We start from the raw sequence: 14,236 nt of genomic DNA, 5'->3' as shown, positions 1-14,236 counted from the left end.
CTTATCAGCTGTTAAAACAGTACGTTCTATATAGTATGAGTGGGTGTAGTATGAAAACATTTCGGACATACTGTGTCCGCCATGTTTTATGGTCATGTGACCCGTATGCTCTTTGACCTATGATGTTTTTACTACAAGCGATACATGAGCGCTTATAAAACATAATGTTGTCCAGAAATTCATTTTTTGGCACTTTTTTCGCTATATTTATTTGATTTACGTTTGAAATTTGACCGTTGCTCAGCTCCCGTGTCATCATGGGATAGAAAAGTGTCCATCCGATCCACACTCACAAAAAGTAATAGATAGACCATCCGAGTATTTCTCTCCTATACTGTTTTTTGCATACTGAGGTTTCAGACATACAGTTCATGACTCATACTTATTTTTGCCTACTATATAGTATGGAAGCAGGCGATTTTGGATGCAGCAATGGAAACCCTAGAGACACTCAAAGATGCTTTAGCTAACTCAAAAGTTTCCGAAAGTGATCAAGAGTCTGAGGGAATTTCATAAGACCGACAGCTGTCTATGTGTATCATCTGAATTAAAGGTTAATTCCAGATTTGACTCAGAGAGGTTTGCTAACTGTATTGACATGGAATGGAGTTTTGCGTCTTGCACTATAATAACAAATGCAAGAACGGGACTAAAGCTATCCCATCTGAAAAAACACAATCGTATACTATAGTATCTACTATATGTAGTAGATTTAAGCTTTCCTCTAGCTTAGTGGTTAGAGCATGGCGCTAGCAATGCCAAGGTCATGGGTTTGATCCCAGGGGATTGTACATACTTACACAACGAATGTATAGTATAATACAATCTTAGTCATTTTGGATAAAAGCATCTGCCAAATGCATAAATGAGAATAAAGTATACTATAGGAATTATACTAGTTAACCGTAGTATACTGTACTATTTTCCACCGTAAATACTTAAGTATACTATAGTATTTGTATATATTCTATAGTATTTATACACTATATCATTTTCTAGTATTTAAGGTTAAAAAAATACAGTATGTTGAAATAGACTACAGTTTATCTATACATTTACTGTAGTAAAAATAAAGTATACTATTGTATTAACTATAGTAGGGTGTAGTTGATTGAAGTATACTATTGTGTATTATAGTAACTATACCAGTTTACCATAGTATACCGAACTATTATGTAGAATAACCTATAGTAATTACTGCAGTATACTATAGTATGTACCTATATACTATAGTATATATGTGCTTTATTAAAATATTATGATATTTATAGTTCAAAAACAATATAGTATGTTGGAATTACAGATTAGCTCTACATTTAATGCAGTAAATATTATAGCAACCTCCCAGAACTTTTTAGCAATTGTACAGCATAAACTGTAGCAACATGCTTACAACTACTCTGAGCACTATTGATTGGCATATCAATGCCTTAACAACCACCAAAAGCACCCTAGCAACTGAAGAGCAATGACCTGGCAACCGCCCCACCGTCGTAAAGTTTTGTACTGACAGACACATCTCACATTTTTACAATCAATAGACGCAAAGTGGATGATTCATCCCCACAAGGACCCCAAATACTTATAGGCAATACAGATTTGATCCCTCAGCAGGAAGGATTGACCTCTGGGGGGTTGTGTAGACCTGGTTTCAATTCTGCTTAGGGTAATATAATTTCCCTCTGTGGCTCACCTGTGGCTCGTAGAGTCAGCTATTTTTACTTTCTGAAACGTGGAACTCAGCTGTTTTGTCTTATATAAATATTACTACAGTATGAGAAAGCAAACATGTTTCATCGGCAGGGTAATGCACATCACACTATGCGTTCAGTATGGAATAACCACAGGCCCAACATCTGTACTGCCTGCCACTATCTGTGTGTCAATATGTGCTTTTGCTCGAGTATCACTTTCAGATAAACAGGTGGTGGCTGTAGTCTTACAGTTTAGCCATTGGGTTTTTAAAGATCTCTTGGACTGTCAGCCATAAAATGATGGCTGTTTTACATACTGTAGATATATGTTGAGCAGGACTTTTGACTTGAAAGAATGTTGAAATTCGAAGCCAGTACAATTGTGTCTATTTATTTACTCATGCTTTATTCAGTTCTTCATACGCTGCCAAACGGGTTTATCAGGTTTAGCCAACAAATATGGGTGAATGAAAACATTGCCCAGGTCATATTTAACCCCCGAAACAGAAATAGGAAATTAAATTTTTCATAAAGTAAACGCAATCTATTTTTAGAACCAATGTGTTTTTTGCATGTTAACTAATTTGAAGCATATTTCTCAATTATGCTTTTCCTACGCTTTTATATCGCAATGCAATCGTTTTACTATACGTTACAATTAAAAATGTTATTTTGCAGAATTTGCATAACTAAAGTCAATATTAACAATACTATCATACTTTAAATCTGCAAACTGTATCTTTTGCCTCTATGTGGCCACCTCTGTTTAAAACATAAAAATTGCAGCTTACTGTACGTATGAATGTCTTTACATGTGAAGACATTTAAAGACATCAAACTGACATTTTCCGCAAAATCCACTTGTCAAGTAAAATTGTAAATCATTATTATTAGCTTACAAATGGAAAGCAAGGATTTTTTTTTTAAATGATTATGGTTGTTAAAATAAACACTTCGAATGAATACTTTTTTTTATATTTTCTGTTTAGATTTTTATGTAAAACATGACCCGGCAATTTAATCCTTCACCTTAAAACAGTGAATGAGAGAGAGAGAGAGAGAGAGGGAGAGTGTGTTATGTGTGTGTAACAGGAGTGGCCTTGTGACGTGTGTGTAAAGGGGGTTGGCATAGTGACGAGCTCAGGTGTGTTTGCACGGCTCAATAACAGAAAGCTAGATTTAAACGGGGCCGACAGAATAAAAATCCTGCTGGATGAATTTACCAGCCTTCTGAAAGCTGATTAAACCGAACAGATGAAACGGCCTGAAAGAAATAGCGTTCTTCAGCAAACTCTGAGGATTTCAAGGAAGTTGGCAGATCTCTGCCTGTCTGGACTTGCTGAACTGAAGGTAGCATTTTATGATTACCATGAAGAAGAGATTAGAAGATTTTACTTCCTGCAAGGAAACTACAAATGCTGTTGTTTCAATGCTTTGTGTCATTTAGGTTAAAGATTGTCTTAGAGCTTTTATATAATGAAGTGGCTAGTCATGGTGCTTTGAAAGAGTAAAGTTGATCTGGCTCAGGCAGAATGATTGAAGCTCAAGCTTAAACATTTGGATCTCAGTAAGCGATCAAAACATTACTGTGCATCCAGCGGAAACCATGTGGACATTTATGACATTGCAAGCTGAGAAAATTCAAAGCATTTGGTTTAAGAAAGTAAGTTAAAGCAGAGATTTGCTTTTTGGTTTTGTTGGCAAGTATGAAAAGTGAAGGGTTAAAGGGTCAAATGCACTCGTGTTTAAAGTCAAACAACCATCAAGTATTTACAGTACATTTGCAAAATATGAAATTTCGACTGTATTTTTTGTTCGAATAGGGGGAGCCGTCCCCGATGAAGACAACGTGGTACTGTCCACTTGACCTGGTAAGATGTGGTCTAAAACAAAACTGTCCAAGTTCTACACAATTTCCATCTAAATGATTTGCATAAAAGCATTATCTTATGACTTACCGCTTTTCTTTCTCTCTGGTTCAGTCCACTGTGTCGGAACTGGAAGAAGATGGCATCATTTACACCGTGTTGGTAAAGCAACAGCATGGCACCCCCAGCGGCCCACAGGTAAATCCCATCTCATTTAGAAAACACCTGCCGACTCGCTGCTTTCCTGTTTGTACTGACGTCTTCATACCTCTCTTCCCAGAACAAAGCATCTCGCTGCCAGCAGGTCAAAGCAGGGACAGAGGAGAAACTCGTCCTCCATCTCCTTCACTCCTTCTCTATGGGCGACTCCTCCTACATCTCTATCTTCCTCTCCACCTATCGCTCCTTCACCTCCACCCAGAGAGTGCTGGACATCTTGATTAACAGGTAGAGCAATGAATCATGAAACAAGCATTCATCACAAACTCAAAAGTTTAAAGTCATGAGAGTTTTTACCTGAAATCCCAGCATTGAGCAGTAGTGAAATATTTTTGTATCGTGACCATTAAACTGTACTGTATAATAGATTTTTGTCCCAGACAAAGTTTTGCAACATAGCAGTGCTGGTTTCTTGTCTCTTGCATCACCCCATGGATCTTTTTCTTCAGATTTTTCTATATATTTTAAATATATTCCCTCATTCATTGAGTAATAACTGTACTAAATTGTCTTGCTTAAAACATGCTGAATCTTTTACCAACAATGTAACTGAAGTTAAAATGATGATTCAGGTTAAGAAAGAATCACCATTTTAAAAAGTTTTAGAGCAAATAAATAAATATTAAGAATCAGATATATTTGGAATATTGTCAATAGGCTTAAAATGTTCAGCTCTATGTATCACCCTATGACGTACCAGAGTGGCCAAATTGAACATGAACATGAACATTTTCACTATTTATTCAAATATGTTATTAAAATGTATTAAAGGGATAGTAAACCCCCAAAAAGTTGCACAAGACGTCTTCAAATTGTTACAAAATATTCGTACATGGGGAATCAACAAATATTAATAACCAATAAAATAGAAGTCAATGTAATGCTGCATTATTTATATATTCTAATTAATACCATATTCCCTGATATCCTGTAGTTGCTTTTTGGCCAAAAAATCTTGTCCATTAAAATCCTTTTTTAGTGTTTCGTCTATTTTGTACAACACACCTCATATTTTCACGGTTTAATCTAACCTGAAAGCGCATTAAAACCATATATTGTATAATTTTTGGCCACTACGGACTGTACACAATCTCCCTTTTCTAGGTTGGAAAATCCTCCAGGAGAGAGCAAAACGAACACCCGTCAGCAGTTCAACAAGTACGTATTAAATAATATTTATAAACTTTATTAGAAGTATTATCGTGTTTGACACTTCATTGTGTTCAGGGCTGTGTGCACAGTATTCAGCACATGGCTGAGTGATTATCCTGAGGATTTCCGTTCTCTGGACGATCCCTCCTGCCTGCTGCGGTTGGCCCCCCTTCTTCCAACAGACCCCTCGGGGACCAAAATCAAAGACAGACTGCTGAGGATAGGCGAGGAGCTGAGCGAAAAAATGCTGCTGTCTGGATCTCTGTCAGGTCAGGATATTTTCAGATGTTTGTCCTCCACACAAGAAGAATTTAGGTGTTGAGCTATATTTGCATCACATATTGCAGGTCATTATGTTGCTTACAACATCACATGCTAGGAAGTAAACCTGCACCTGTGACTAAAACACTGTGACACATAGTGATTCTTTCCCTCATGTTTTGTTATTCTGGAGTTACGGCAATAAGGAAAAACATCTCTGGGTTTTTCTTCAAGGTTGCATGCGTATCTCTTAGATGAACTCAAATTGCTTCTGTCATATTAAATAATGATGAAGGTCAGTCAGGTCTGTTGTTGATTTAAATGTGAAATATATCGCTTAGAACATAATTAGAAAAAACATTTTTTACAATGTCCTTGCCATTGGTTTAATTTATAGTTTACACTCCATCTCACCTCATTGGTTGAGCTGATGCCGTTTTGTTCATACTAGATGGTCAAACTTTAGCCTGTGGTCATTTTGAACCCGCACTAGACTAGACTAACTGACTATCACTGCTATCATCAGTTGTTATATATTCATTTACAGATCCTACCAAAAGTGTGACGTCCCCTCCTGACCCCTCCGACTTTGATGCCACCAGCATTCTGGGGTTTCCATCCAGTGTGATTGCAGAACAGCTGACCAGGATCGAGACAGTAAGTCTCACACATGCTGCCTTTGCATCTGTAAAACACACCCGTACATCCAGAATGTTTGGTAAATTACAAATGTTTTGAAACGTTGTCATTTGAGGAGTCAAAAGAAGTCATATCAGAATTGCTTTTGAGCAATAAAGCTGTTATTAAACTTAAAAGGTGTGAGAAAAATGATGCTGCCTCAGCAATAACTTGATATAAGTTTAAGTTGAGGCATCTACATTACATTTAGATTTAGGCATTTGCAGACGCTTTTATCCAAAGTGACTTACATTGCTTTATCCTATACATTTTTACATAGGTATTTGCAATCCCCTGGGATCAAACCCACAACCTTGTGTTGTTAACGCAATACTATTACAACTGAGCTACAGGAAAGCTGAGCTATAGGAGGCATTTCAATTAATAATTGAAAATAAATAAAAGCTGAACTAAAACGGAAATTTAGTTAACTAAAATATAAATAATAGATTTAAAATGTACACAAATACAGTGATAAACCGGCATGATAAAACTATTTAACTATAATGAAATATTACAATAAAAGCTAATATTAATAAACTACAATAAAACTAAAAAAAATTGTAATAACTTTGGCTACAATGCTGTTTAATAATAGTCGAAAAATATTATATATATACATTTTATGTCAAAATATATTTTATAAATATAATGTTATAACGGTTTATATTGAAATATTATTAATTTTGATATTTCTGATTCTGTTAAATAATACAAAAAAATAGGCAATGAAAACATGCATACTTTTAATTGCATACATACTTGCATGCTGTTTTGATGCCCACATTATTAAATATAATATTTGGATATATTTATTTATATGATACTGCTTTATTTTTAAGGATCTGTTTCTGAAGTTGGTGCCATACCACTGCCTGGGTTGTCTGTGGTCTCAGCGAGATAAGAAAGGAAAGGAGGGAGCGTGTTGGTCCGTCAGAGCCACTATCAAGCAGTTCAATCGTTTAACTAACGCCGTCACAGCCTCTTGTTTATGGAACACAGGTCTGAAGAGCCAACAGCGAGCACGACTCCTGGAGAAATGGATCAGTGTTGCAGAGGTCAGAGCACATAACTTACACACAGCTGACGTCACGAGCCAAAATAAATGACTTACGGCAAAATCTGTGGTTTGTCTCCCAAACAGGCCTGTAGGACCAGGAAGAACTTCTCATCGCTGTATGCTATTATATCAGCCCTGCAGAGTAACCCCATCCATAGAATGAGAAAGACCTGGCAGGAGACAGACAGGTTCTCTTAGTTCAGAAACCAATAATATGGGATATATTTACACATCGATACAGCTTATTTTATATTTCATTTATTTATTATTTTATTTATTATTTGAATTATTGCATTGTTCGAACTTAAGGGGCAATATGCATACAGCTAATACATTTTAATACACAGTCACAGTTTCAAAACTATTGTGCTTTAACAAAAAATATATATAGAAATGATGCATGATGAATGCATTTAAATCATGTACATTACACAAGAAAGTCATGACTGAGAGAATCATGACATTTTGTGCTGACAGAGAAGCTGTGAAGAAATATGAGGGACTGTCTGACATCTTCTCAGAGAAGGACAACTACTCTCAGAGCCGTGAACTTTTGAAAGAGGTCAGTCACACAACATCACACTGTAAAAAGCTCTTTTCTCTATCGGACATGCATGTGGATGCATTGATGGGTAATTAGCAGGCAGGTCAATGTTCTGATCGGACGCACGGCATCAGTTCAGCCGGGCCTGAAGGACTCATCTTGCCCAAAGCTCTACTCCAAACAAACAAGTCAATATAATGCGTAAAATAAAGGTTACAAGATGAGTAACAAAATTTGAGAACAGCAGTTTAAAGTCATTATTAGTTAATTCAATTCATCTGTGATTTGTTAAAACAGATTCTGTATGTGTCATTATGTAGTCATAGTAGTCATATGGGCTGTTTGAAAGCTACTGACATCTAGTGGAAAAACATCTATGTCCCATGTGCAGCACTGTCAATGAATCCCTACTTCCCAGAAAACACTCAACAGATTATTGATGTAATAATGGGGGTGCAGAATGTGTGTTGATGACCAGTCAGTTTCCTTATTTTAAACTCAACATACTCCCATTTTTACCCTGTAATCTATTTTGCATAAAGGACGGGATTTAATATTATTTATTAGAAAGTGATTGGATTAAAAATAATAACATCATTAGTCGCTCCAAAATTATTTTCCGTTTTTCAGAATTGACTAGTTTTAGGCACGTGTGGGTAAAATGATCATTTCATTTCATTCTGTAAACTCCATGTTTTAAAAATGCTGTTTTTATTTGCAGAAAATTTAAATGGGACAAACTCGTCAAAATAACAAAAAGATGCAATGTTTGCAGAATACTGGAACAAATGTTTGCATTCACGTTTTAAACATCACAGTGCTACAGCTTTTCATCAGATATTTTTTTAAGTTGTGAAATGAATAGATGATGGAGCACAAAACTAAATGAGATGAAATTCAACAGACCCTGGACTGAAACTTCCACAATACATGCAGAACTTAAAGGCAAAACTGAAGTGGTATCTTATTTTCCGTGGCTATCAGAATAAAGCCAAATGCTTGAGGCGTAAATGCTAAATTATAAGAGAGATTGGTGATGTGAATGTTAATACGAACCCTTTCATTCTGCAGGAGGGCAATTCCAAATTTGCAAATCTTGACACTAAAACCAACAACAGGAGATTTACAGGGGTGAGTCAGCTACATGGCATTTATATCTAAACGATAATAAAATATTTTCATTTGAATAAATATGTCCAAAAATGAATTAATTATACTCTTTAGCATATATAAACCCAAATCTAAAAAGCTGTTTTTCTGTTGTAGTCCTGTGCTCAGGGCACAGTGCCATACCTGGGCATCTACCTTCGAGACCTCACTATGCTGGACACTGCAGTCAAAGACAGACTCGAGGTGAAATATAGTATACTGTAGTCTATATGTGACACCCTGCTGTGAGTCACAATTTTCGGAAATAGTAAAAATTAGCAACAATAGACCACTACAGTCACAATTAATAATTTACTTTATTTCTTACAGAATGGTTATATTAACTTTGACAAAAGGCGACGGGTGAGTTTCGATATAATATTTTTAAACCTACAAATAACGTCAGTACAATAAATCAATATTCTCTGGATTCAGGAGTTCGAGGTTATCGCTCAAATCCGCCACCTTCAGTCCTCGTGTAAAAACAGCATTTTCCGTATGGACGAGACGTTTGTTTACTGGTATCACAGCGTACCCCCTCTGCATGAAGAGGAAAGGTCAGTGATGCCTACATGACTTTTTACTTAACGTCTCATGTATACGCACTGCATGCTATATGAATAATTGCCTGTGTTTTCCAATAGTTACAAGCTGTCCAATCAGATTGAAGCTCCGAATGAACCGAGTGCCGGGCGTGTTTTGAACCCCACAGTGGTCATCACACAGTGTCCAGAGTAAGAATTATCATTGAGTACACAACAGCACTATAGTAACCACATTTATACCCCACACCAGACAAGAGCTTTGGATTTGTTAATTTTAGCTTTGTAGTTTGATTTTGTATTACACGGCTCGCTTGAATGCTTGATTCTGATCGGCCCGTCACGACATTTGCAGGTTCCTTATTTCAAGATAACAACCTCTCAAAGCTAATAACACATGGTTACCCGGATGCAGCAAAACATTTTTACGTTTTTTTTTGACAAATTAAATACAAATATGTCTTTTAATAACAATAAGACACTATATTTACAAATTTTTAAAACAAATTGCTTGTTCATGATAGTCTGTTATCGCAAAATAAGCCCCTTCGGTTCAGTGCGACACAAGATCCTGATCACACTGTCGGGGCTTTTTTCTCCAATAACAATCGGCTGCCTGTACATTATCCCTTACATGTAGATATGCTGTAGATTAGTGGTTCTAGACTAGTTGATCACACCAAATCCCCCCAGACAAGGAGCTTAGTGTAAATGGCAATTTAATTGAATAAAAATTGACATAATTACTATAATTTTCAGTTTCTACACTGTAAAATATTTGACTTAAAAATGTTAATCAGATTTCGAGCCAAAGTTTCTAAGTTAAATCATACTGCTTTACAAATCAGTAAGGGTTTAAATTATATTAAACTCACTTAGTTGCATTTCGTATAATACAAATATTAAAAAAATGTTCAACTTTATATAATAAAAAATGATTTAACAAATGATTTAATTACTATTAAATCATGTCAAATGAATGTGACTTGTAAGCAAATCTAATTGAACTTAAATTTAAGGCACATTTTTCATTTTTACATGAATTTTCATTTACAGTGTATGAAATTATTTGACTAACTTACAAATTATGAATCCATTTTACATCTTTTCATCCCCTTGAGATGAAAGATACAAGGGTGTGGTTTAGAAAAAATATATGGTCTGAGTTTCCTTTTACCTTGCAAAGGAATTTTTGAACAATGTCTTAAACATATTGATTATCATTAAAAAAATCTGTAGCAGTCATAGTAAATTTGTGGTTACCACGGTTTAACTTCAGTACATTTTCTTTTTCCCATACCTTACTAACTAAATCATGGTTTTACATGGTTTTATCATGGTCTTCATAAGGTATGGTAAAAAGAAAGAGATTTAAATGTCCTATTAATTGGTTGTGTTTGAAAAAAGGACAAAAGTGGACAAGACACTTCATTATATTTGAACAATCCAGAAAGATTCCAGGACAACATTTAACTGTGGAATATTGTCTCAGGTTTGGAGTGGAGTCGCAATAAAAAATATATTCTACCACAGCATTTATTTTGCCAAGTAAATCCAGCGGTTATTTCTTCTTTGTAACTATTCAAATGAAAGTCGTATTTCCTGTTGGCTATTCTGAGGATCGAGGCCGGCAATGATTTGCACACACAAGCATTTCTTTCATAAGCTCTTAAGCTCTATGATACCTGTTTCAGTTCAGTGAAATGAAGTTTTGAGCCGGTGCAGTTTTCCTTTAAAGCACAGACGCACTACATTTGACATCTCTAGAACCAAATATCTGCTTATCGTCTGCAGTTTACATAAAAGTGTGGACTTCAAAGCCACTGCTCATTTCACAGTAGCTTTAAAGTGTTGCATTAACACACCAGGTTACTGTCTATTCAGAATTAAAAGCATGCTTCACAGACTACATTTCTTGTGTTTACATCGCAGTGCCCTCTCTACTGTGGCGAACGCAGTCATGGATGACAGCACATTTGACTTCCCCTCGCCTGTCAATCATCTGCTATCAAAGCTCTACAAAGTAAGGAATAAAGAGCATGTTTAAATTATATCACAGTCAGACTGATTCTCACTGTTACTTGCAACTTTAAGATATATTATTTGTGCACACCGGTCTTCTTTTATAATTATTTTAGCTTTACTTAAAGAAAATATATGTATTATTAAAACGTATACATTTTTGGCTTACCTATCCCTTTAAGAATACTGTCAGAATTATTCATTTTTCTGAATCGTCAAATTTCAGCATGTGAAATCCCCCTCTGTTTCCTGTCTGGATGTTGAATCGTCACCGTCATCCAATGACGGCTCGCCGTCTGTACTGACCACACCCACCACAACCATCAAATCACATCGCCGGTCCGTCTCCTGCGGCCACACACCTATCAATAACAAAAAGGAGGCGGGGCCTGACATGAGAATCGTCAGAATAAGGATGGATTTACAAGATGGCAACCTGTACAGAAGCATTCTGGTACTCAATAATCTTCACAGTCACAATTTTCAAATCATAAAACAGAATTTTAACTTTGAAAGCACTGTGTTTAACGACAACAGTATTATATCAGACGATCTCTTGACCTAATAGTTTATGTTAAATATGGAACAGCGTATTGTTCTTTGTTGTAATGTATATTCTCTGTGTTGCTTTAGGTTACAAGTAATGACAAAACACCCACTGTCATCAGTTCTGCATTAGAGAAACACAACCAGAACCCCCAGGAGGCCTCAAAATATGAGCTGATCCAACTACGACCCGAGGGGAAAGGTGATGTCGCCATTTCATGTCACACAATCTAGTTATTGGGACGGAAGACTGGCACGACTCTGGTGGTCTAAAACAATTCAAGCAAGATCGATGTAGAATCTAGTCAAATTCACTCAAATACATTTTACATCACGAAACATAATCCATAAACCAACCTCTATGTGAAAAAGCATTAATATTCATTATTAAAATGGACATAGTCCCCAGGCTTCGGCCTCTCAAAATGAATAGTCTGAAATGACACAAATGAGAGAAGTTCACATAGCGAGTGAGTCATGTTGTCAGGAATGGAATGACTATCTGCTCACGGTATAGGAAAGAAAATGATCATAAAGTGGCCGGATGCTTGTAGGGCCATAATGCATAATCTAATGATTTTCATTAGTCATACATCCACAAAACTTTTTGACTCAAAGTTTTGATATTGAGCGGTTGCATTTCAGTCTTAAAAATAAAACATTGTTATTTACTACAGCCATATAAAATATATCAGTTTAAGTATAGTTATGTACTTAAAATAAAAGTGTAAAATCATAAGCCATCAAGTATAAGAGTAATAAAGTATATGAGGGGCCCTTACCAATATAGACCCAGAATTCCTAGCTATGGTTCTGCACGCTCCTGTAAAACCTTTTAAATCACAAATGAGAAAAAAACATTGCATTAAAGAATTGAAATGATAATGACATAATTTCCATTTAACATATTTAATATACTAATACTTACAAACTGGTGTTTATGTTTTTAATTATTTATATAGCATAAGAAATATTTCTTTGTTTTATTTTCACAACAGAGTTAATAGTACCACCCACAGCAAACGTCTTTTACGCCATGTCCTCAGCCAGCGTGGACTTCCTGTTAAGGCGACGAGGAGGAAATACACCAACCGGGTCTCCATCACTCGGCAACGAAAGCAGCGCGACCTTCCCACGAATCAAAGCCAAGGGCAGAAGACTGGTCCGAACACTCTTTTGACTTTAACAACAGGACCAACACCCATAAAAACTTTCAATCCACAACAGATTTCATTTTGAAGATCTGTGACATAATCGTGTACAGTTTATTGAAAAAAGGTGTTTCCTAAGTTCTAACATTGATGTATTTTAAATGAAAGCTTGGTTGAAATGGCTCAGAGATGTTTTTACAGCTAAATATTACACAACTTTTCCATTTCATGAAATCAATGAGTTTCAGACAGTTGAGTACCGTTTGCTGCCGCCAACATTTTCCCAGACTACCTCTGAAGAACCATTGAATACAACGTGTTTGTTAAAAAAGTTGTTAAAATAGAGCAGCTAAAAACCCCAGAAGAACGAAATAAGAGTTAAAGAAGGTACTTACGACTGTCTCAACATTTTAAACGCTGGGCAACCATGACAAGAGATGTCTAAGCTACTGATAACAGCCCAGATACGTGAAAAAAAATGCAAAAAACACTGCCACCAGATAATATCTTCAAGTATGCAAGTTTTGGTGATGCTAAAATGATGGTTGTGGTTATGTACAGGGTCTGTTTCAAACGCTAGGTCTGTCTGATGCCTACATTGGCAGCTGCCTTAAAAAAGAAGCATACACTATTTCATGACTATGTAAATCACCAAGAAATATTGGGTAACACTGTTCTAAAGGCAAGTGATTTTTATTTTATTTATCAATAATTAGTATTATTAAATGAATAATTTATATTTAATTCTATCATTTTAGACTTCCAGTGAGGTCATTACAATGTATCTGGGATTGCTTTCCCTGCACAGAACACATGACTCTACAATTTGGTCAAAAGAAGACATCCTAAAAAGCATCTAATGTTTTTTTAAAATGGGAGCATTGTGATGCATTTAAATACTTTCGAAACAGACCTTGTTGTGTGTTGCAACCCAAAAAAGAAAAAATGCAACAAAGCTGTGCCTGTTAATATTTTTATACCATTCGATGCAAAAACGTATGATCAACCTGAAGAACTGCTCAGTTGCACGTGAAAACTGTTACACTTGTATGCCGATGAACCTTGCAAACTTACTCGCTTGCTGTTGACGTCTCTGTGGGAACTGAGGCAACTGAGTCCTGAAAGCAAGGAAGAGGGGTGTTCTCCATTACATTTCAGTCGTTCCAGTCATTCGTTTGTAAAGTGCCTTAATTTCAGGTGCTGATTCGCAAACGCTGGTCTGGTGTGTTGCGCATGTTGCGGCTTCAGTCCTATTACGTCGGATCTGTATTCTGACTTGTTTGTGCACTACATACCTCCCGTTCTTGAAATAAACTTTAATTTTGATACAACTGACAGCGTTTAGACTCA

The 14,236-nt window shown here is 36.0% G+C and overlaps 2 protein-coding genes across 3 annotated transcripts in view; one reads left to right on the top strand and one right to left on the bottom strand.

The window, feature by feature from the left end:
• Positions 1–3,781, bottom strand: part of phf1 (PHD finger protein 1) — a 25,260-nt gene extending 21,479 nt beyond the window's left edge. Inside the window, exon 1 of the mRNA XM_056762426.1 lies at positions 3,653–3,781. The gene's annotated coding sequence lies outside the window, so the exon portion shown is untranslated. The remainder of the gene's footprint in view (positions 1–3,652) is intronic.
• The window catches only part of rgl2 (ral guanine nucleotide dissociation stimulator-like 2), a 20,592-nt gene extending 6,356 nt beyond the window's left edge, over positions 1–14,236 (top strand). The window contains exons 1-19 of one of the 2 annotated variants that reach the window (XM_056762424.1): positions 2,806–3,044; positions 3,518–3,565; positions 3,677–3,760; positions 3,843–4,009; positions 4,886–4,939; positions 5,009–5,202; positions 5,742–5,851; positions 6,715–6,930; positions 7,017–7,120; positions 7,410–7,494; positions 8,548–8,607; positions 8,743–8,829; positions 8,956–8,988; positions 9,061–9,182; positions 9,270–9,359; positions 11,100–11,190; positions 11,416–11,643; positions 11,823–11,937; positions 12,734–14,236. In XM_056762424.1, coding sequence (XP_056618402.1) covers positions 2,949–3,044; positions 3,518–3,565; positions 3,677–3,760; positions 3,843–4,009; positions 4,886–4,939; positions 5,009–5,202; positions 5,742–5,851; positions 6,715–6,930; positions 7,017–7,120; positions 7,410–7,494; positions 8,548–8,607; positions 8,743–8,829; positions 8,956–8,988; positions 9,061–9,182; positions 9,270–9,359; positions 11,100–11,190; positions 11,416–11,643; positions 11,823–11,937; positions 12,734–12,915 — 2,166 coding nt within the window. In that variant the 5' untranslated portion in view covers positions 2,806–2,948 and the 3' untranslated portion in view covers positions 12,916–14,236. Of the gene's footprint in view, positions 1–2,805; positions 3,045–3,517; positions 3,566–3,676; positions 3,761–3,842; positions 4,010–4,885; positions 4,940–5,008; positions 5,203–5,741; positions 5,852–6,714; positions 6,931–7,016; positions 7,121–7,409; positions 7,495–8,547; positions 8,608–8,742; positions 8,830–8,955; positions 8,989–9,060; positions 9,183–9,269; positions 9,360–11,099; positions 11,191–11,415; positions 11,644–11,822; positions 11,938–12,733 lie in introns of those variants that run through there. The other variant, XM_056762423.1, reaches the window with a different exon arrangement.

Source organism: Triplophysa dalaica, chromosome 12, assembly GCF_015846415.1.
Source record: "Triplophysa dalaica isolate WHDGS20190420 chromosome 12, ASM1584641v1, whole genome shotgun sequence".
NCBI lineage: Eukaryota > Metazoa > Chordata > Actinopteri > Cypriniformes > Nemacheilidae > Triplophysa > Triplophysa dalaica.
Note: the sequence above shows the minus strand (reverse complement) of the source record. Positions and strands in the feature narration are given on the sequence as shown.